The 25,017-nt window shown below is 38.9% G+C and overlaps 1 protein-coding gene across 3 annotated transcripts; it reads right to left on the bottom strand.

Moving 5' to 3' along the window:
* Nucleotides 1-879: 879 nt before the first annotated feature.
* Nucleotides 880-25,017, bottom strand: bsdc1 (BSD domain containing 1). 3 transcript variants are annotated; one of them, XM_057860311.1, is made up of 12 exons: nt 24,948-25,017; nt 22,443-22,545; nt 15,111-15,165; nt 13,486-13,602; nt 13,175-13,342; nt 12,819-12,873; nt 4,396-4,511; nt 4,163-4,231; nt 2,991-3,075; nt 2,428-2,913; nt 2,177-2,280; nt 880-2,101 (listed from the first exon to the last, which is right to left on the bottom strand). In XM_057860311.1, the coding sequence occupies exons 1-12, from the start codon at nt 25,000-25,002 to the stop codon at nt 2,072-2,074; spliced, it is 1,443 nt and encodes a 480-aa protein (XP_057716294.1). In that variant the 5' UTR covers nt 25,003-25,017; the 3' UTR covers nt 880-2,071. The 3 variants fall into 3 exon arrangements, with proteins under 3 accessions (XP_057716294.1, XP_057716296.1, XP_057716295.1); XM_057860313.1 differs by lacking the exons at nt 22,443-22,545; nt 24,948-25,017 and adding an exon at nt 15,719-15,808; XM_057860312.1 differs by lacking the exons at nt 22,443-22,545; nt 24,948-25,017 and adding an exon at nt 15,545-15,712.

Genomic DNA, 25,017 nt, shown 5'->3' with positions numbered 1-25,017 from the left:
TACATTGATCAATATATTGTTTGTACATTGATCAATAAATATATCCAAACTCAAGAGCTGCCATTCTCCTTTATGATGATAATGCATCCCAAAACCAACCACCCCTCAAAACTATGAACGCTCCTCTTTTAAAAAATGTCATCCTGGAAGTATTGTCTTAATTGTAGTGGAAAATACACCACCCCTAGTATTTTTTTATACTGTGAATTGTAAATTGTAAAGTGTCCAGGTAGTAGCCAAGCCAGTGTACTGCGATATGATTCACCCCCCGTATATTCCTTCTGAGCTGCTTGGGACAAAAGAAAATAACCCTTTTGCTTGACAATCTCATGTACTGACTCTATGACTCATGAGCAGTGCCACACACTGATATATATACATCTCATATGTAGCAACTTGTAAAACTGATCTTATATAATTACACAAATGTATTTTTGTAATCAAACTTTAAATATCTTGAGTACTTTAGCCAACCAGCACTAAAATATTTTATTTTCCAATCCATGTCATCACAGCAAGTATGATTTAGCCATTTTTATCTCTAAAGCAGACGTTTTCCCAAAAATTTTTGGACCAGTTTTATCAAAACAAACAATAACAGAGCTTGCACCAAGATAGCAGAATAGATGGCATATTATGCAGACTTACATTTTATAAATAGTACCTTGCAAAAAGTATTAGCCACCTTGGCTATTTTTTTTTTTTTTTTTAATAATAATTTCTTTTAATTATTATGTTGCAACCTCTACATTTAACTGTTGAGCCCAAATTTCATTTTAAGGATAAGCATGACAGTTTAGGTTTTAAAAGAAAACGAATACACACACACACAAATTACACACACACACACACACAAAAAAGAAATTGAACAGGCACAAATGTATTCACCTCTTCTGTAATTCAGCATGATGTAACATATTACTACATAATTAGATGTTAAATCATCTTTCAGTACTGTATATACACACACAACTTTTCTGATAAACCCCAGTTGCCACACCACCATGTGCAAAAGGCACCACAATCTAACCACAGCCATGAAGACCAAGAAACTCTACAAACAAGTCAGGCGCAAATAATGGGTAAATTGGGGATCATTTAAATGACTGATACAGCAAATTATTGTTGAAAATGTGTTGGATTATCTGGAATGGGCTGTCCTTGCTGGGAAATCATCAAATTTAACTGAAATGCAGAAGTTTTGCAGGAAGGAATGGTCCAAAATACAAAATCCAGGAACTAATTGGAAGTCACAAGAAATATCTAGAAACTGTTATTTTGGCAAAAGATCTACTGAATATTCTTTTTTTTTTTCTGTTCAGATGCCTAAATTTTTGCACCTGTATAATTTGCTTTTGATGGATATTGCACTTTCCATTAACCCGATAAACTTGGTTTCACTTCTGAAATTTAACTCATTTTTATTAAAATATAAAAATTAAATTGCAGATCCACTCAAGCATTTATAAAGGAAAATAATGTAAATTGGAGTGAGCAAACTTTTTATACAACTGTATATACTACACTATACTATGCATACACACAAACTTATAAATTAGAGACTGTAATGTAACAAAATGGGTAAACGCTGCAGGGTGAATACCGTACTTTTAAAGGCACTGCAATTGCATAAAAAATAACAGAAATAAAGGTGGGCATAGGTAGGCTCATTTAATCGCTCTTTAATAATATTAATCAAAAATAACTTGTAGTATTTTCTCTAACAATGGTGACAAGCAGCACTTTTGCTATTTTTAGCCTGCAGCCAAGCCAGCAAAGACATACGGTACGTTGAACTACGGTACATAGAAAAGAAGTGAGGAGTTCCTCACCTGCGGTGACAAGACATGTTAAATACAATTCCCATCTATTACAGGTGTCATTTTCTCTGCATTCTGAAGAAATTCGAAGATGCGCCTTTGTTACATCACGTTGTCTGAATTAGAGGCCTACCTAAATCCAGTCTGACTGACAATTATGACAAAGTGACAGTGTGGACAAAGATTTAACACATAGTTCATCTGATAAGAACAAGCTTTGATGGGAGTGACATGGTTGGTGCTGCAAAATCTCATTCCCAGTTCTCCCAGTCTTCTTCCAACTGGTTGAAAAAAGGAAAGAAAAACACTCATAAATGTGCCACAGATATATAAACTAATTAGAAAAAAAGGCAAACCTCTCCCGAGGCTTCAATTTTCGAGAGTGCCATTTGAACTTCTTCTTCTGTCATGTCGAGATCAAAGTCTTTCTCCCAGTCCTCACTCACATCGGTACTTGAACCTGGTGGACAAACAGGATTCAACTTACCTTCAATTTGGTCGATAAATATTCTTACCAAACAAAAGCATGTAAATAATGTACCACTAATGATCCTGATCTATGAATGTTTGATACCAATATAGGAAACGTGACTTCTGATTAACTTACCTTTCTTGCCATTGTTGGAAGGCGTAGACTTGCCGCTGTCAGAGTTCAACTCAAACACTCTCAGGTCTTGTGGTCCATCTTCCTTAGGACCCTCTACTTTTGGGGTCCGTGCTGTCACTTTATCCACAGTGACCTTTGGCTGGGTTCCAGTTTCCATTTGTGTTTCAGGAACCGAGTCACAAGTCTGCTCAGGCTTCTGAGATGTTTGCGTCTCGTCTACAGCATCGTCCACAGTGACCATTTTCAACTTCTTTCCCAACTCCGTTACAAGGGGGTCCAGCTGCACCTCCAGCTGCGTTGGTAGACTGATGCTGTCGCTGCTTACTGAAAGGGTGGCGTCACGTTCTTCACTTGGAGACAGGCTGGTAATAGTCAGCTGCGTGGTTGCTGCAAGGGTTGTTGATGGTCCAAGTGGCTGTGTTGAGCTTATGTCAAAAGGGGGCTTGAAGTTGAGCTGGGACGTGGATGTGGTTCCAAGAAAGTCGTCTAACAGAAACAACACCCATCAAGGTTTATTTAAGTGGATCTTGACTCAAAATTACATCAATTTCTTCCGAACATACCTTCCTCTTCTTCCTCCCATCCAAGTGTCTCTGTGTGGGAAGTCTGTTCGGCCCTCTGCTTAAGAGCCACCCGCCGTGCCTCCTCCTGACAACACAAAACAGAAGAGAAACACACACACCCCCCCAGTACCATTATTTTTGCAATAATGAAAACATATCGCCCAAAATTACTGTAATTTTTATACAATAAGCCGCTGCTTTTCCCCCAATGTTGAACCCTCGCCCATCGTCCATTGCAGCTTATGTACGGATTTTTACAGGTTAATGAGCTACATGTCCCTTAGTGTAAATTTCTCATGATACATTGTGGAAACCTGCAATTTATAATCTCGTGCTGCTTATCTATGATCAAATGCAATGTATGTACCCATATAAACACACACGTGCGCAAACACACCCCCACACAAAACTGTCTTACATAATTCTACATTACACATTACATTAAGAATCATTGTCAATAATGATGTAAAATGAAACCGGGGTGAGTAAAGGAAGAAAATTTAACCTCAGTATTAATCACTGATTGGAATTCATGAAGAAGTTGACTTGAGTTTGTTGTTTGTTTTTTTCTCCAATTCCTAATCTTTAATTTCTTCCGTAAAGGAATCCCAATAAATATTCCCAAACTGTATGATTATCTGTGTAAATAAAACTGCATGTTGGACACAATTGGTGACTATACATCACAATACCATAAATTTAATACTGAAAGTCAACCTAGATAAAAAGGCTCCTTCACTTGAATATAATGGGCGCCGTAGCTTGATTATAAGTTTTAGTGACAAGACTGCAAGCTGTTATCCGCATCACTCAGTGTGCCGCATTCCCAAAGAGGAGCTAGCTAATGAAGAACATACATAGCATACATTGAGAATTGAATATTTTTTTGGCACCTGGAATTGAGTTCCCAATGGAAATTTGATAATTAAAATGTTTTGGGATTTCAATTTATACTATATTTACATTATAAAGGATTATTATTTGCAATTTATAAATGTTTAAATTTCAACAAGCGGGATCACTGTAGATATGGCTCCTTTAAAAGTCACACCAAACTTGTAATTGACAGCAGAGGGCACCAAAGACTTTGACACAGGTTGGTGGACAATTGAGCATGTTGAGTTTGAATCCCAAATGAAGGGTGTTTACTGCATATTGAAAAATGTATCTACCTGGTCCAGCTGGAAAACCTTGTAGAAATACCTCTGCCAGAACTCCGAATGGGCGACCGCTGCTGGAACCTTGAATTAAAATCCATCCATTACAATAAATAAAATTGTACAACCCAAATTCCAACCAAATTGGAACATTTTTTAAACATAAATAAAAACAGGTTCAACCTATAATTATTTGAATATACTACAAAGACAAGACATTGAGGTTGTACTATTGCATTTATGCATACCATTTTTGTGTAGAGTGCTCGTATTGAAGGACTGCTGACCAACAGCTCCGAGATCTCTCCTTTCTTATCCTCCATACTGAAGTTGGATATCCAGTTGTCAAATTGCTCTGGGGGCCCTGAAGAAAGCTCAGTTTAAAATACAGTGCCATCAATAACTTAACTGAATAAGTATGAAGGTGCATCCACTACCATTCAAATCTCTCAACTATTCATGATCCCTAGAAAGTACTCTTCTATTGTTCCTCTATGGGGTCAAGTGACTTAAAGAAAGAAAATGACAAGAAAAAAAGACTGAAATGTGGTGTCTGATACATTTCGTTGAAGCTTTCTTTATTCGGAAGTTTGTGTGCATATCTTAAGGCAGTGTTTTTCAACCTTTTCTGAGTCACGGCACGTTTTCACATGGGAAAAAATCTCGCGGCACACCACAAACCAAAAATGTTCCAAAATTACTTTCTGTACAGTATATTTAAATTTAAAATAATTCCTCAATATTTATACTTACTCAGTGTGAAACTTGAGCCTGTTTAGATGAACACTAGGGTTGTTCTGATCATGTTTTTTTGCTCCCGATCCGATCCCGATCGTTTTAGTTTGAGTATCTGCCGATCCCGATATTTCCCGATCCGATTGCTTTTTTTTGCTCTCGATTCAATTCCAATCATTCCCGATAATTTTTCCCGATCATATACATTTTGGCAATGCATTAAGAAAAAAATGAATAAAACTCGGACGAATATATACATTCAACATACAGTACATAAGTAATGTATTTGTTTGTTATGACAATAAATCCTCAAGATGGCATTTACATTATTAATATTCTTTCTGTGAGAGGGATCCATGGATTGAAAGACTTGTGATTTTGTATATTGTGACTAAATATTGCCATCTAGTGTATTTGTTGAGCTTTCAGTAAATGATACTGCAGCCATGTCCCAATGCATGATGGGAAGTGGAACCATGATGGGAAGTGGAACCATGACTGTGCGTAGTGCTAGCAATTGATATATCTTCTCTGCATTGGGAAATAAATTAAGGTGTTAAGAAAAGGATCAAATGCGACCTTGCTTCCCCACATTGCTTCCCATGATATTCCTAATGGTAGGGAGAGGGATTGTAAGGCTTTAGCCAATTAAAATAAGCCTCCAAAGGCTGCCAAAATCCACTCTACTTATTTTATGCTGCCTTTAATCTCTCTATATAGGTAAAATGGCGCCATTGCAGATTGAGTGCGACAAAGCGTGAGTGGGTCGTGCAACCCATGCACTAATTGCATTTTTTAACGTGACACATTTAAAAAAAACTTTTTGCCGCCATTACTGGGATACATTTGATAACCCTACCTTAAAGTGCCTGTGACACGAAAAAGCATGTTTAGTTCATAATACAAGCGGTATTTTATGCTCCTGAATGATATGGACCACTTGGATGTGTGTGGAAGCGATCGCTATTTTTATTTAGTTTTTTGAATCCCGCGCCATGAAAATGAGTGACTTCCGGCTTCGGTCTTGCATTGAGGAGGAGGGCGCTGTGACGTGTACGGTAGAAGACGTCCTCTTCACGCTACAGTGTACTGTTTTGTATGAGGACGAATGATTCAGCTGATTTTGCGGATTAATACGTTTATTTTTCGCATCACGCCAGCCAAACGGCTGCAGAAAAATCATTCTGTATGAGGGAGAGGCGTATGCGCCTTTTTGGAGTTTCAAAAGGTTCCCATTCACCGTGAATATTGGCCAAGCCCTACTACTGTGGGACCATTGGACTTACGAGGAAGTGAGTAAACATCTTGTTTTGTATTATGTCAAATACGAATACAGCGATTACAAAGTAAACACTACAAACTTTCTTTAAATAAAGGACTACTTACGTTTGATCATTGATAGGCATGTAAAAAGCTCTCCTAATGCTCATTAGCAGCAGCACGTTAGCTGCAAAACAACTCCAGCCACCCTCCTCCGGGAACGAACTGTAAATTGCTCTCCGCCGGGCGGTTTGCCGATCCGCAAAGACAATCGACAACCGGGTCGTCATGTCAAATAATCCAGGCTAGTTATGTGTGTTTTTCCGCTTCGAAGACTTTGAAACATCACTCGGTCCGGGTTAGCATGTCGGCTAGCTGTCACGCCTTCTGGTTTGTTTACATTCTCCGAAGCCGGGGAAGGGAAATGACATACAGCATGTCCGATTTAGGTGTCATAAAATATCGTTCGGGAGGTGCGACAGTAAAGGTGAAGTCGACAGTTTTGACCATTATGGAGTAATTTTGCCATGTCGTCCTGAATAAATGCATTTTTATTATTTCATATTCCATTCAGCACAAGACTGTTATTTGTCATGACCATGCCATTTATTTAGCAATTGGGGAAAATACTTGGATAAAAAGAATATCCTGTAAAAATATTGAAGTAAAGAGACAGAAACACTGACATTTTGCCGCTCTCTTCGTCGCATTTTCCTCGTTGTGAATAGTTCCCCCTTGACGGGCTGACTGGTCCTTCTCAAGCCATTTATATAGCTATTGGGGAAAAATACTTGGATAAAAAGAATATCCTGTAAAAATATTGGAGTAGAGAGACTGAAACAATGACATTTTGCGGCTCTCTTCGTCGCGTTTTCCTCGTTCTGAATAATTCCCCCTCAATGGGTTGAATAGTAAAACCGATGAGCCCAGTCTACCGCTGACGTCATCCACCTGTTGGGGACGCTAAAGTCCTATAATGGTAGGCGTGGCTAACCGGCAGATTAAAAGACGAATTTCTCGTCATCTGTGCTTTGCTAAATTGTTGTATATAGTCGAATCGTCTCAAAATATGATTGTAATTCACATAATAATGCCTTTTAAGACTTTTTTTCTCGTGTCATATGCTCTTTAAGCCTAAACTAAAGACTCTGGATGAGTGTAACATATTATGTCTGTGACGTTAAATACAATTAGAAAACGATTTAATTAAATATATATATATGTATATTAAAAAAAGGCAGGGCCGATATTTTTTTGCCGATTCCGATACTTTGAAAATGACGTGATCGGACATCTCTAATGAACACAAAGCCAATTTCCTAGCAGGAATCATTGTCAACAGCTCTCAGTCTCTCTCTGTTATTATTTTTTTTATTGCAGTTAGGCTTGAAAAGCTCAAAATTGTCAGACAGGGGGACTTTAGCAGTGTCTTTAACCGCATCAGGGCCGAGCATCTCGCCGACAATAGCTTTGCAGGCAGGTATTATTAAGGTCGCCGCCACAGTGTGGGACTTTATTTAGCAACACAGGTTTACTTGCTTTGAGGGCTTTCTCATTTACCTGTGTAGTTTTTCTCAAAAAAGTTGCCTCTTTCTCTGTGTTTTCACGAAGGCGAACAAAATAGTCTGTTGACTAGTTTTGAAGTGACAGTGTTTCGTTTGGAGATGACCTTTAGGATAGCTGCTCGTGTCGCGTTCAAGATCTGCTCGGATTTCTAGCCGTAAGCCATTTTGCTGTCCTCGACAATATGTTGGAATAAAACACAGGGAGGATTGACGGTCATCACATTTGGATAAAATGGAAAGGACACTTTCGTGTATATTGACTCTTGACGAGTCTAATCAAATGATGTACAGTAGACGTGCTGTGGTCCACATTGTCGCGGACAGTAAGGTTGCTGATGGCTAGAAATCCGAGCAGTTATTGAACGCGACACGAGCAATACGTCACTCATCTGGGCACGACTGCAACTTTATATCAGGCATGAAAATGGGTCAGGGGTTAAAAAGGTGAGAAGGGTGTGGAGGAAATATGTTCCAGTACACTGTATTGTACACCCCAACAAAATATTGAGCTCTGTCGACCCACACTGTGTTTCAGCAGGGCCATGCAGAGACCGGTGGAGGGGTGGGTGCTCGTAGATCAAAAGGGGCACATGAACAAGTATTTAATACACCTTAAAACAACATAACTTAAATTTTAACCAGCTTTAGATAATAATTGGCTGCGACTGTGACATACTTTAATTGGGAGGGGGCAACAGTGAATGGAAATCAAAACTGTCATCAACACTTTCTGGCTGTGACTCAGTCAGTCTGCCTCTTTTCTTCCTTCAACCTCTGCATCAAAACTTCCTTCCTCAACTTGTTCATCTGAGAACAAACCACATCAGATGGTCATTGAGCCACCAACAGCACAGTTTTCTTAAAACTATTATTTCATTATTATCCATACTTAACAACTCTAGCATCTAATGATTAATAAAGCAATGACATAAACATCTTATAGAAAAATAACATTGTAATTGTGTTTATAATTGGATTTAATACCCGACTATCCTTGCAAACTTGTTCTTACCAGGTCTGCTATTCACCCAGCTGATGAGGTATCCACTGCCTTTAGCAGCCTCATCTAACTCCTTTTTTTATCCCTCAATCTCCCTTCCCTACGACGCATGTCTATGTAATGAAATATAAATATTTAAAAAAACAAACAGACTCCCCGGTGACTTTTAGTTTTAAAGCTTTTTTAATTTCTTTCTCACTCAATAACGATAAGAGATTGATTTGTGTTTTTATTATTCAATCAAAAAACAAAGTTACTTCTATCAAAAACAAAGTTGCTTCAATCAAAATACAGGATATACTTTTAATCCCAAAAAGTAGCTTCAATAAAAAAAGATGTTTTTGATTGCAATAATAAATTTGAGACATAAAAAGCATTTGAAAACTATTTTTCTTCATTGAAACAAATTTTTCCATTTAAGTAATGTTTTGCGTTTGGGCCACATTTTGGCTTGGACATTTGTGTCTTTATTATTCAATCAAATAAGTTGCTTCAAACAAAAAAATATATATAAAAAGAAAAACTTTGCACATGTACCAATCACCGTTTACCAAAGCTTGAGAGGGTTTGAGTAGACTCACTATGAAGCTTTTAATAAAGCCAAGCATTTTCTAACTACTTTATTCTTGTTTAAAAATAATTCGGTGGGGCAGTAACATGTTTAAAACTTATCATAATTCTTACATTTTGAAGTGCTTGAAAACCATTTATAAATGATACTTTGGTGAAAAAAGTGAAAAAACATGTCTTATGTATATGTATCTTTTTTCCAATGTAAAATCTGAATAAATGCATTGAACACGCACAAAAAAATGGGGGGGTTGGGGCGCAACTTCGCGGTTTTCACTTATTGCGGCGGGTTCTGGTCCCCATTAACCGTGAAAAACGAGGGATCCCTGTATTTCTGAAAAGCTTTAAGAAGCAGGACTCATTCCCACCACTCGTCGGGCCGCTGTTGTGCCGACACCGGCTGTCAGCTCAAATCCAAGCCGAAAATAACGCGTCTCCGGCGGACGATGGGAGCGATGTGAGGCGCCCCCTCCATCCGAGAGAATGCCGCTTAATTTGACTCAACAGTGTGCTTCTTCGTTTATATTACCGCTAAATACACAAGCTTGACGGCAATTTAACGGGAGCTAAATTTTTTCATGGGAGATTTGGCTAGCTCTGGCAGTGTTCAACGCAAGCTGCAACGAATGGCAGTAACTTTTTTATATCGCAAAACGTGAAAACGATTGAAACCATTACTCACCAAATTCAATCTGCTGGCAAATACAGGCAAGTGTGTATGCTGCGCTCTGGTCTGCCCCGATGTGGATAAGGCCTGCTTTTTGTTTTCGCAGCTTTGCAATGCAACCGAAGGCTCTCCGAGCACTCAGCACTCCATGTACACGCGTAAGGAGTGCGCGCGTTTGGAATAATGGAACGCAGCTTGGGCCGATGATTGGTTCTCGTCAGCGAAGCATCTAGAAGGATTTGCTGACTGTGTTCTTAAGTGCTCAGTTTACGTACTAAGTTAATCACATGATGATAATAATAATAATTAAATAAAACCTCCCGACCCCCCCCTCCCAAAAAGAATTCCTCCTCGGATCTACGCAATTCACGTAGGTCGCCCTTTTTGACTTCAAAACGGCGAATTTCGCCGAAAGGTGAGAGATTTTCATGCCTGTTATATCTAATCCTTCCTTCCTACTCCAACTCGGCCCGTCGAATTTAAAAAAAAAAAAAAAAACGATACAGGATAATTTCTCGCAGCACACCTGACTATCTCTCACGGCACACACACTGATTGAAAAACACTGTCTTAAGGGATGCTCTATGCATCCCGAGTCACAATATAAAGACAACTAACCGCGTACAAAAATGCGTCCACCTATCTCCTCAAACAGAGAAAAGATACAGAAGTAACACCTCACCAGAAACAAATTGGTGTGAGATATTGAGCAAAGCTGTGATGTTCACATGGGAATTAAAAAAAAAAAAAAACTTTTAAGTCAATGACGAAGTCTCAGGTGGTTTATTGTCGATTTTGTAGCAGCCATACTTAACCATTGCACAATTGATTTGAAGTTTTATCCTCAGGGAGAAGTTTATAATTACCATATTTTTCGAACTATAAGTAGCAGTTTTTTTCTCTCTCCATAGTTTGGCAGAGGGTGCATCTTATACTCTGGAGCAATTTATGTGTGAAATTCTTAACACAATATTGTAGCTTGTTAGCATGTTCTTTATGCTTTAGTTATCTGAATAACTCTTAATAGCTATGTTACAATAACAAACCGTGCACGTTCTCAGTGTTGTTTATGCGTCATAGAGTTTAGATCTTGAGCAGGAACCCGAACCGACCCGGCCTAAAATGTCAATTATTTACGTTCAGGTCAGACTTTTGCTAAGTTTTTTAAAAGAAATATATATTCATTTATTTATACTAAAATTATATATGGATGTTAATCTAAGGAATACTTCTTGTAAAATAAATAATTTGGATAAAACAGAGAAGGCGCTGTGCATGCCTGCACATGTGAACGCCGTGGCCCCGCTCTCTTTTTAATCTTCCCTCCCGCCCTGGCGCCCTCCGCAAGTCCCCCATCCTGGTATTTCCTTTTCGAAATGAAGTAGCAAGTGAAAAACAAACTAAAGACAGGGGAATAGAAAAGAAAAACATACACCATGCTAGGAGAGGGGTTTGGAAAGGCTTCAAATTGATTGTTGAAGATGCTATACAGAAACCTGTGTCTGTTTCGCTGAATGTAAATGAATGTGGCGCTTTGGTCTCATATACAGTACAGAAATATACAGTTTATCACAAAAGTGAGTACACCCCTCGCATTTCTGCAGATATTTAAGTGTATCTTTTCATGGGACAACACTGACAAAATGACACTCTGACAATGAAAAGTAGTCTGTGTGCAGCTTATATAAAAGAGTTATTTTATTTTCCCCTCAAAATAACTCAAAATATAGCCATTAAAATCTAAACCCCTGGCAACAAAAGTGAGTACACCCCTTAGAAACTACGCACATCCCTAAATGTCCAAGAAAGCCCGCACGTCTCATCAGACCATAGGACAGGGTTCCAGTAATCCATGTTCTATATTGACATGTCTTCAGCAAACTTTCTTGTGTACAGTCTTCAGAAGAGGCTTCCTCCTAGGGTGATAGCCATGCACACCAATTTGATATAGAGTGCGGCGTATGGTCTGAGCACTAACAGGCTGAACCACCACCTCTTCAATCTCTGCAGCAATGCTGACAGCACTCCTGTAATGAGTCACATGACATTTTGGAGGGAAAATGACAAGCAGTACTCAATTTGGACATTTAGGGATGTGCGTTTTTTAAGAGGGGTGTACTCACTTTTGATGCCAGGGGTTTAGATATTAATGGCTATATTTTGAGTTATTTTGAGGGGAAAACAAATTAACTCTATTATATAAGCTACACACAGACTACTTTTCTTTGTGTCAAAGTGTCATTTTGTCAGTGTTGTCCCAGAAAAGGTATACTTAAAAATCTGCAGAAATCCGAGGGGTGTACTTACTTTTGTGATACACTGTAAAAAATAAAATGTTGTTTTTTTTTTTCAGGCTCGTGCCAACAAATAAAACATAGAATTTCGGGTTTTTTCGGGCTCGGGCCTGCAAATCAAGTTAATTGATCGGGCTCGGGCTTGTGAATCAAGTTAATTGATCGGGCCGGTCAGTTCGGGCTGGATTTTTCAGGCCCGATCTAACCTCTAGCCATACATCTATTCTGCTTGTTCTCTATTGTATTTTTATTTTAATTGCCTTTCAAGATGACGTGTCTGTTCTTGGTGCTGGATTCTATCAAATAAATTTCCCCCCCAAAAATGCGACCTATACTCTGGTGCGACTTATATATGTTTTATTCCCTTTACATTGCACATTTTTTGGCTAGTGCGACTTATAATCCAAAAAAACGGTAATAAAAATGTTAACGCTATCAGTCTCACAGAAAGCTCCACTTCCTGGTAACCGGAAGTTAGTTAACCCTACCTAACCCAAACGTAGCACTGCAGGGTGCATACACTCCATTAGGTCTGCAACGTGAAATATTTGGTTATAGACAGAAAGGTATTATGTCTCACCGTCAGGCTCATTGCAATATGTGGCGGGATCAGCCTGGAGACTGTAGAGACGTGCCTGTAAGGATAATATATTCTTACATTTGGTGGAGTACTGTAAGTAGTTTGTATAAATGCTAGTTGAACATTGCATTATAGGATGTGAGCTAAGATGAAAACTGATTTCAAACCATCAATACTATAACATTCCTGTTAACTCATTGGCTGCCATGACTATCACTATCAATGGCACTGAACCATGATCAATAACCTTAAGTACTACAACTTAAAATGGATTAGGCGTCTATCGCCATCAATGGCAACCAATGAGTTAACAGTCAAAAAAATCAATCAATCAAAAAAAAAAGATCTATGTCCACCTTTGAGCTGTCGTACACTTCTGTTGTTCCTGCTGGCGTTGCCACCAATGTGATAACATCGCAGTCAATGGTTTTATCAGGAGGTGGAGCAAGTGTGTCTGTTATGACTCCTAAGAAACTAGAAAGACTCTTCTTCACCTTTTCTGTGGTCTCTGATGAGCCTTCAACCTAGAAAGAATTGAAATACTACTGTACACTTTCTGCAAAAGCAACAATGTGCTAAAAATGTTGATTTATTCAGTTACTGACAACAAACCAATTTTGATCATATAACTGACAGAGACAAGGACAAAAAGAGGGCAACAACTTACAGCTAGCTTATTTTTGACAGCAGTTGCTGTTGCCACAATTGAACAGGCTGTGTCATGCTGTACCACTGTGGAGAACTCCGTCAAGTCTCGCTTTATAAACTCTAAGGCCTCCGATGACTGTAAGGAAAATAAAATTATTACAACAGACATATTTTCGAGTGCTCCTTGCCTCTTCTGTTGAACGGTGACCGTGTGTTTTCATTTCTACCAAATGTGGACAGATCTTGTACAGAACCAGTGAGCTACGGGGTTCTATAAAATCATCGTTCAATTCGTATGCCTGTGGCTTTGAATAACAATTTGGGAAGATGATGCACTAGAGCAGTGTTTCTTAACCTTGCTAAAGGTACCGAACCCCACGAGTTTAACGCGTGCTTTAACTAAACCCTTTGGAATTAAAAAAAATCTCTTTTTTTTTCCAAATTCAAATTGATATATCTAAGCTAGCTAGCTAAAACTCAAGTGAATTTCCATTTAAATTTCTTCTCATTTAGATAGCATGTTTTTAAACAGCCAATATATGTTTTTATCTATCTGCAGAATCATCAGACCACTAAACCAAGATTGACCCAACGCGCATATCTGAGTATTTTTAATTCAAATTTGGAGGAATATATCTGATATTGTTCAACATTAAACCTGCTTGGTTGCATTAACCTTGCCCGTGGAGTTGATGTCATGTTTACATCTCAAATGATATCAAATTTAGTGAAAAACCCTGCACAAAATGATCACCAAATTTGCACACAAAGTGATTTAAAAATGAACATGAATCTTCACACAAATCAAATAAAAAGTGTGAATTTACAACAAATAATTTTGCCGTTTGATTTGTCTTTCACATTGGAAAATGAAATTAAACTCGATTCATTTCACATTGTTTCCATTTTTGTTTTTATGTCGACATTGTCATTCTATCACATCCTTGCCTCACGACTTTCATAGCGTAAAATGTGATGCAAATGTTTTTTTATGTCACCCCAGTGCACACCACCTGTAGGTCTGTTGTACTTTCTCATACCAAGGGAGAGTCAACCTTCCACTAAGCAAACCAGTTTCTCGTTTCATCAGATAAACATTAGCAGTTGAAAGAATTGGAATAAAACCTGTAAATTGGGGACTAAGCAGCCCAAAACCCGGTCTAAAACGCCACTTTCCTGTGTGTCTTAAACTTCACGAAACCCTTAGCCCGACTCACTGAACCCAGGTAAAAAAACCACTGTACTAGTGTTTACTTTAGCAAGTTAAAAGCTGTTTTGTACAAATGCACGATGCTGCTTGGCTGCTTGGCATAAACTGCACTCTAAATAACTGAATGGCACATTTTAACAACATTTTGATAACTCTTTAAGGCAAGAAGCCCACTGGATGAGAATCACAGACATGCTTTCAGCTTTTCACATGCACCACTGTGCTGCCTGAGCTCAATGTCTTTAAGAAAATAACTGGATACTTCACATTACTGGAATTAAACAGCAATATATATTGATTATCTTTCAATGAGCTTAAAACAATAAAACCATTATGACCACAAACTATACTATAATGATAATGAAAATAGTGATGAAATGCCATTTTCACAAAACACATGCTGAGCTGAATATGGATTGAATATAAATTATTACCTTGTCTTTGACGGCCTGGAAGCTTTGCTGAAGCCAACCTCCCCACCAGCTTTCCCTGCCATCGTATTCACAGTACATTCACGTTAGCGTGATAGTCAACTACAGTAATTACATTGCAACGCAACTACAACCAGCTGCCTGTTCCCATGTCATCGTGGAACATGCAAAACATACAATCTGCTTAAGCTTGCAACGAATTAGCTAACAATTGACGACTGTGTAGGGAACTTGGTTTAAAGACAAGAAAAACGCACATCTGTGCTATATTTCTTAACGCTCCGCATAACCTTTTAACTATCTAAATTAACATTAGACGGGGACATAAAGCAGAATTCCATTTCACTGTTCGATAAGTGGCGATTACTGGTTTTAAAGAGCAAATGCATTCAAGCTAGGCTAAAGCTAACCAGGCTATATTTTGTAAACAAACGCACTTGCAGTCGATTCCGGACATTTAACACGACAGCAATTCAAGCACGGCAGTTTCATAAAATAATAGCAAAGAAAGGTTAGGAGTTGTAAATACACTGAAATGTGTTGTTATGGTAAACACGTTCAAATCAAAAGCAACTTTTAAAAGTAAAACTAATATGCGAGTTCACACTCACCCTTCCGCCATCTTTAGGTGATGACATCATAAGTATTTACTGAACTCCAACCCCAGTTACGTCGAAGAAATACGCGCCTGACGAAAGTTGTTAATAACTGCCCTGGCATCATCTGATATTGATATAGTTGAAAGCAAAACACTTTAATAAATTTAGGTCGTCTTTATTTATCAAGTATATTTTTGTTGTTTTACTGTTTATACCAATGTCGTCATGCATTAATTTCTACGGCGGCCGAAAAGAAACGCAGGGTCAAACTGAATGGAGGTAGATTTCTTTGTTATTCAATTATTATCCCAAAAAAAGTTGCTTCAATAATAATATATATTTTGAATAAAAAATGACACTACAAACAAACAAAAAATGTGTTCGAATGCAAAAAAAAAAAAAAAAAAAGACACTAAAAAAACATTTGAGAACTGTTTTTCTTTGAATTATAATAATAATAATAATAATTATTATTATTATTATTATTATTATTTTGATTGAAGTGAAGTTTTTTTTTATTGAAACAACTTTTTTGATTCAAGTAATGTTGGTTTTTCGTTTGGACCACCTTTTGGCTAGGACATTTGTGTCTTTATTATTCATTAAAAATAAATAAATAAAATATACATACATGCATATATAGGTTTTTTTCCCATAAGAAAAATCATTACAATAAAAAAAATTCTATCATAGAAAAAAAGTTTTGCAATGCGAAAAAATATTTGAGACACAAAAATCTGCATTTGAACACTTAATTTTTCATTAAAAATGTTTTCTTTGATTGAAGCGATCCTTTTTCTGTTTGGGCCTTTTTGTGTTTTCAGTCAAAGAAAAAAATCATTTGCAACAATAAAACTACCCTAAAATATGTATATATTTAAATATTTAAATATATTTAAAGTTTTTATTTGATTATTATTTTTTTTTTTTTTTAAGTGGGAAAAGTTTTGTACTACCTTTTTTTCTGATTGAAGTGGTACTTTTTTTTTATTGAATCATTTTGACACAAATGTTGCACTTCGCCTATTGGTCAGACGTGTTTGAGTGACAAGTGGCTACAACAATGGTGTAAGCCTTAAAGTGGAAGTTCAGGTTTTGTGACATTAGGCTTAATCTTCGAGTTAGTTGAATCCAATTAAGCGGCAGACTCTCGGATCATAGAGACGCGCGTCTCGCATCAAGCCCGTTGTCCGCCTGAGGTGTGCTATTTTCGACTCGGGCTCGAGCCGATGGCTGGGGCCAGCCCGACGAGTGGTGGCCATGATTCTTGCTTCTCCAGGCTTTTAAGGCGCATAAATTCAGGATTTTTGACATTGGGTTTAATCTTCGAGTTAGCAGGGGTTGAGTTAGTTGGTGGAGTTGATTTCAACAAATTCCGTTTCGTTTGCAAGTTATTTGTTAGTTTTAGGGCTCCGGAGTGGCTAAACTAGCGCGGGTCAGTGGCACCATTATAGCATGCCAATAAAATACAACATATGCACACATGAAAATCATCGATGACCCATGCAAGCAATAGTTTTGGCTATGTTTTCAGGATAAAGTTATTAAAATTTACCACTGCATGTCAATAATTGCAGTATCAGCAGCAACATTTGTAATCCAGAAGCTCTGCAGAGGAGCAGGGCGGAGTGATATCACATCGAGTTGTTTTCACCGCTGATTTTTTATGTCGTAGCCAGCAGCAAGTGACCAGTTTATATTTTTCCTCGTTCTTCATAGGGAATTTGTGGAAACTTTCCTTTGCCCGTTTCTTCTGTATGTTTCCACAGCCTCTAAATGCACATTTCACCATGTTGCCGGCTGTCAGTTAACTCAGCAATTTGATGCTGCATTCGAGGAAAGTGGAAAGTCAGTTTCCAACCTCTGATCTGGAAAAATATCATTAGTACGCCTCCACTATTTAATCGTTTATGAGAAGTCAGGTTTGCTGGAGGTCAAAATGTCTTTTGAAGGCCAAAATATAAAACAACATGTGGTGATCAGCCATCTTTGCTGTTTACGTTCGCTTGGAACGCTTTAGGGTCGCAACTGGTACCCTCTGAGCGGCCGAGAGTCCGACTTCGCACCTTACTCGAATGCAGCATGAGAACGGGTGACCGAAGCACTCCTCTTTATTGGGGTTATATTACGTATCTAAAACAAATAGTAATGCAGAAGGAAATGAATTACAGCAGTTTGGTGTGACATTGTTTTTAGCCGCATGGGTGCTTTGAAACAATGATCTGTGTTTTGAATTTATTTGACTATGTTGGATCTGTTCGTAGATTTGTATCAATTTTTAATTGACATGCTATAATGGTGCCATTAACTCGCGCTAGCTTAACCACTCCTGAGCCCTGAATCTAACACATAACTTGCAAAACAAAAGGAATTTGTTGAAATCAACTCCAGCAACTAACTAAACCCCTGCTAACTCGTAGATGCGACACGACGCTGAAGTGAAATTTATTCTAATATTAATTCATGCATGCAAAAGCTTTTTCTAATTAGTTTTTTTTTTTTTCACCCATTTTGTTGAGAGTAAAAACATTATGCCGTTGATAGATGGATTTGAGGGTAAATTAAATCTATCATCAACACATCTGTCCAATTTTTAAAACTGCTTATCATAGTAGGTCTCATGATCCAGCAGTGCAATTAGCTCAGAAATGAGGAAAAACCAATGAGTCATAGGTACACTACAGTCATCTGCTGCTATCCAAAGAAATTTGGGCAGAAGAGGCCTTCACAACCCCACTTCTTATGTTGTCGTGCATGGTTGAGTTGCTGCAACTATTCTTTGCAGGCCTAATATAAAAAGTATGAACACGAAAACTGTCCTGTTACAAATTCCTTAGATGTGTCCTGCTTATCCCAAATGACAGATACGGGTAAAATTGAAACTGTGGTAATTAGTGAACTTCCATTGCAAATTACAACAGCAATCAAAATGAGAAAGGGCGCTTCCATTGATTTTTAGGGAACAGTTTTTGTCCAGGTTATGTAATTTTTGGCAGCGACAATCCTTTGATTTGAACTAAATGTCTTCCGCATGCTAGAATTATGATGTAGTCACAAATGCATTTTGAGGGAGCGCACATGAGTATAAGAACTGAATGTGAAGCAAATATTGAACACTGCACCAACTTCCAACTGCTACCCCAGAAAAATCAACATCAGAGCACAGTAAGCTTGTGCGACTACTTTGTTTGTATTCATTTTTGTGGTTACTGTATCAGCTTTGTCAAAATCAGGGGTAAAAAATATAATTTTAATGCTAAGACAAACTACACTGGGAAATAGTATCCAATTGTCCAATCTTGATGAAAAGAAGACGTGGCCATTTGATGTGTGGACAAGAAGTTTAAGTGAGTGTGCATCAAATTGACGCACACGTGTCGTGTGGGGGGGGGGGGGGGGGTGAGCGTGCATGTGTGTGCATGTGTCCTGACCCCCAACAGCTGTGCCTTCTACTCATTAGTACTTGTGTTTGCGTGTGTGCATGTGTGGTGGCAGTGGGAGGTTGTTGGCAAAATAGGAATTTAAAAAAAAAAAAAAAAAGACCACAAAGCTCTGGAAATGTGTTGTCTTTTAATCAAAGATTGCCTTCTTCCAGACGTTACACCATGTGTGCATATGTCCTGCAATATGTATTCTCTGTACCGTGTCTCTATTGCCTTAATTGGGTTTTTCAGTCTCCCTATTAACTCTGCCAATGCAGGTTCAATAAGCCAAGTTAGACAAGTGCTCCTCTATTGATCAGAATCTGAATCAGTTAACATATCCATCTGTCAACTGTACCATTGAATTAATGAGTTTAGCTGGGAAGGGTTTAAAGAATGACGTTTTAATGCCATTATTTCATTATAAGATAACTTGGTGACATTTTAACAATTCTGTTAAATATTCTGTACTCTTCAAAGGTCACGGGCCAATGTTAGGTTGTGTTAGTTTTAGATATATGATATCCATATATTGTATAATAATTTGTATGTCTATTGCGTTAATAGAATATAAAGGCTCACTATCAAAATGACCACAGTTGGTCGTCTCGATGACACACACTACAAATTGTGTTTTTGCTTCTCTTTTTTATTCATCTTTGACAACCACTCATAATTCTTTTACACAAGGGAAGACTTGTTGAGCATGAAGGAGTACTCTAAATATTTTATCGCAACTCCCAAAAAGGAGACTGCTATGGATTATGGCGAAGATAAAAATGATGCCGAGATAAGCGACTACAGGCCTTTCACACTGACATCTGTGGTCATGAAGGCCTTTGAACGCTTTGTGCTGGACCACCTAACCAGTGTCATAGGACCCCTGCTGGACCCCTGCAGTTTGCCTACCAAGCAAACAGGCGGTTAGATGGTGCAGTTAAAATAGGGCTGCACTTTATCCTTCAAAAACTCAGGAAGATATGCAAAGATACTGTTCGAGGACCGTAGCAATGCACCATCACCATCCTCTCTGAAATCCTCTCCTGTGAGCTTCTCCAGCTCAAAATATCTCCGACCATCTGCTGTTGGATCTACATCTTCCTAGTGGGCAGGATGTAGCAGGTGAGTCTAGGGTGCCTAGGGGAAACCACGTCCTCCACACACAACATCGGCATTGCCCCAAATTATGTATCATTTCCTTGCTGCTCTTCTCCCTGTACATGCACGACAGGACCTCAATGCAACCAGCTTTTAAATCCCTGAAGTTAGCAGACAACAGTTTGCAGTCATCAGCATCATTGACAATGGTGGTGATTCTGCATATCGACAGGAGGTGGAGCGGCTGTCGCTCTGGTGCAACCAACATCACTTGGAGCTGAACACACTCAAGACTGTACACATTACTGTGGACCTTCACTTAGGGCAAGGGTCAGGAACCTTTTAGACAGAGGGAGCCAAACTCAACATTTTTTAAAATGTGATTCCACAAGAGTACGTGTATGTATATACTTAAACGCACACTGTATATTTTATGTTCTTTTGCCAGCTTGTCCGAGTCCGTTTTTTAAGAACGGTTTCTTTCGTGAACTCATTTGAATGCATTACACGTGAGGCAGAGGTTGGTCAGGCTCTGCTTTTACGAGCAGTCGCCAAGTGGCGATTGAAATAAATCTTGAGAAAGTCTAACATCGTTACTTGGGTTGTTACAGTCGTTGCACAATTGTGCAGTCACCACAAGGAAAATAACAACTACAAACATGGTGTGGTTCCGCGTATATTTCCTGGAATAGGAAACCACAATCAGGGACGACCAGGGGGACGTGTGCGTAACAGTGGCCGGTACAGGCGGAGCCTTACGGGACGGTCATTTCGTGACTCTCGCTCTACTGGAAATGGCGACATTTTTACAGTCCAAAAAGTCACGAAAGTGAAGCGTCTGTGTGACTTGGGGTACCACCCGGTTCCCTTTCGTGGTTTAATTTTCCTCCATGAATTTTTATATACTCCAGTTCGCTCAGCATTGAGTCGGGAGGGGCCGACCCCGCCGCTGGCCGAGTGGTGACTTAACGCACGAGGCGATCTCACCCATCTTTGCGTGACTCAACTTGAAGCATATTATTGAGACACGCATTTGAAGTGTCCAAGTGCAAATGCGCCATCAGCTCATTATAGCTGGTTCATGTCAAACAAGCCGGCGGGTTCCACATTTAAGATGGCGATTTGGCAGAGATTCATATGCGCTCATCGAAAGAGCCATATATGGCTCGCGAGACATAGGTTCCCGACAACTGGCTTAGGGTGACTAAACGTCCTCTTTTGCTCAGACATTTCCACTTTCATATCCTGTCCGGGACTTCCGGCCGGGTTTTATAAATTCATGAAAATATCCGGTTTTTGATTATTTTTCACGGGACCAATTAGCGTGTGTTGAAATTGACTGACGCTTTGCACAGAATACTACGGTACTGTGCTGCCTGTGACGTGTTCTTAGAGAACCTGCACATTTGTTAAGACTTTTATAACGATCAATACGTATATAATGAAATGCTCATGTACCCAAAACAGTAATTAAGTCAAAAATACCTTTATTCTACTTTGGAGCTTTGTACAGGTATGATCTGTAAAATCCCGTTTGGTGTGTTATCGTTGCAATACCGATGATTGTACATTTTTATAGCAATGTTTGATTTTGCCTCTGCTCCCGGTGTTCGCTAATAAGGTAGCTGTCAGTGAGATAAGCCACGCTAAGCATTATGGGAAATGTCGTTTTGAACCGCTGCGTTTGGAAACATGCTGGTTGTGTGGATCGTTTGTCAGTTTATTTCAGTTATTGCTTGCGTGCAATGTAGAACATTGAATGAGAATAACAACTGAGTGGGAATAACAATTTATCACCGACAATTGTCGTAATAGGAATTTATAAAAATGTTTAGTTGGCACATAACTTACTGTGTGTTTGTATTGAATGGACTACATTTTCATGGGCATGCATTTTATCTTTTTTTTTTTTTTTTTTTTTTTATCATTATTTGACCTTTTTTATTATTTTTTTTCTTTTATTATTTGATTATTTTAAAGGAGTCATAAAGCCTGTTGAGTAACCTCTGAGAATTTGAGTTGTGTTTTTTTATATACTATATGGCTATATATATATTTTTTAATAAAACTGAATTTTTCTATCCAGACGGAGGAAGCACACTTTAAATATATTAAAGTTATATAGGCATTTTTGAGTAAACTTGGAATAAAATTCAGTTATCTCGAGGCCGGGCCGAGTGTCCTCTTTTTTGGAAATCAAAATATGGTCACCCTACCTTCGCTGCACCTGCCACTCACATTGTTCCACCGTAGAGACCTTCAAGTTCTTGTCAATTACAGTCCCTCTTGACCTTCTTGTGGCGTCTGGGGAAGCATGACCTGCCGCAGGAAATGTTGAGGCACAAGTGCACAGCAGTTACTGAATCAGTTTTGTGCTCATCCATCATTAGTCCGTTTTGGTCAAATAAGGACAAAATTCAACCACAACGCAATCTTGACACTGCCAAGAAATTAATCAATGCCAATCTGGTCACCTACAAGGACTTGCAAAGTTCAAGAATTAAGACAAAGGCGGACAAAATTCTCTTGGAACCCCCACATCCTTTTCAATCTTATTCCCTCAGGTAGGCTCTAAAACTAGCAGGCACTACAACATCCTTTTTCATCTGGCGTAAACTTTTCAAATAATATTCTTGTAACTCCATAAGTGCTAATGTTCACACATTTCTGTCCTGTTTTGACAGCACTCACTGTTGTAGCCTTAGTGTTAGCATACTGTATGTCCATTGCATAAGGGCTATTGTCTATTTTTCATACTCCTGTCACATTATGTTGCATACCAACTGCATCAGTTGTTATTCTCGCTATATCACAGTTACTGCACTCCATGTCACTTTACTGTTCGACGACACTCTTCATCACTTGTACAGCTGTCAATGCACACCACCTTTGCACTTTTGTGCCTACATGGCTTTGTGAATTGCTCTCTATGTTACGTCCAAAATGTATTTTGTTATAGACCCCAATCACGTGACGTCACAACTCCGCTCCCCTGACTGGTACCGCCATATTGTCCGTCAGCTCATTGTGTTTACATATTACCGTAACCCTCCTATTACTGCGTGTTTTTCTGCTTGTCTAAGGAATCACCACCTAGTAAACGAACCCAAAAATCTTCCTGACAATCGTTAACATTGATTAATCAAAATGGTGAAGGCATGTGTGGCGGTTGGTTGCAGTAACAGAGAAGATAAACTGTCATTTTAGAAGTTGCTGTGTGCCCATTGTTAAAAGGGCAAATCTCGAAAGCAGCACAGTGTGTTCATCTCGGTCCATGATGCGTTTGTGTCAACAGCCGTTAGACAGCGGCGAAAACATCAATATGATGCCAACACGATTGCAGACATCATCAGACAGAGACTACGAAGCTCGTCGCCACGGTCGCGCAGCAAGAACGTGAGCGCAACAACAGGTATTGTGCCGAAAAATAGCCGCCCTGCGTGAAATGTCCCCCCTGACGGGAGCGCCCACACGGAAACGACTTTCTTGTACCGTGAATATGTATTATTTTACTCTGCTTGAACTAATAAATGTCATACCTGTGTGATTGTCATTTGGATATGGTCGAGAAAACCTGTAGACTATTACATTTCTGTTCAACGATGGTTATGTGGCCCAGTCCATGATTTGTTACTAAAATACAGTACTAATATTTTGTGTAATTTAATTATTTAGAACTGATCTTACAGTCGTAAATCCATCACTGTAATGCATCCATGAAAATATTTGATGTTTTCACGTCAATAAAGCGTTATAAATACGCGCTCCCGTCAGGGGGGACATTTCACGCGGGGCAGCCATTTTTCGGCACACACCGGCCCATTGTCGATCAAGTTTCATTTTACAATTATGACAACGGTGACGCTCAGCTGACCAAATGTCAGTTTATATTTGGGCCGGTGCCGATTTTGGGTACCCGACTCCTCATCGTGACAAAAACTAGAGTATGATTGGAAATTTTGTGGTCTCAGGACGAGCTCTGATGCACGGGACGGGACCGGACGGGAGGAAACATCAGTTTGGGCATCAAATATGGATCTAGTGACTGGATCGACCGAAGCTTTTCCAAATAACGGCTTTTATGCAACTCATCCAATGAGTTTACAGCGTCTGAAAGCACCGGGGCTTCCATAATTTGCAAGTGAATCCACCTTTAGAAACTACGATCAATGACAATACGGACACACAATGAGGGACAATATGGCGGCACAATACAGCAATCACGTGATTGTGTGACGTTGGTGATTGGGGTCTATAGCACCTTGTTTGTGATATTGCAAGAGTAGCTCTACATACTTGGGACAAATTCCATATGTGTTTCTAACATACTTGGTCAATAAAGATGATACCCACCATCTTGTTACATCATTTATCTTATAGTTACATACCTTGTAGTGAAATATTTATATATACTTCTGTCCATACATGGCTTTGTAAATTGCTCTCTATGTTACGTTCTAAATGTATTTTGTTATGTATCTTGTTTGTGGTAATACAAGGGTGCTCTACATATTTGGGACAATTTCCATATGCATTTCTAACATACTTGGTCAATAAAGATGATGTTGCTGATGCTTGTTAGTTATTCATTGTTATGATGCAAACCTGCTGAGGCTGCTTAGCATTGACTTGATGATTGCAGCGTCTGACCATATTGGTCTATAGAGGACCTGCCCATATTGTATGATTTAAGAAGGATATCCATTACGCGGCACACTCACACCCACAGACATGCTCACTCCAGACTGCTGATGCCACACCGTGGGTTAACACCATCTGGTGCCGATCAGG

The sequence above is a fragment of the Corythoichthys intestinalis genome, chromosome 15 (genome assembly GCF_030265065.1).
Source record: "Corythoichthys intestinalis isolate RoL2023-P3 chromosome 15, ASM3026506v1, whole genome shotgun sequence".
NCBI lineage: Eukaryota > Metazoa > Chordata > Actinopteri > Syngnathiformes > Syngnathidae > Corythoichthys > Corythoichthys intestinalis.
This window is presented reverse-complemented; position numbering and strand designations above follow the sequence as displayed.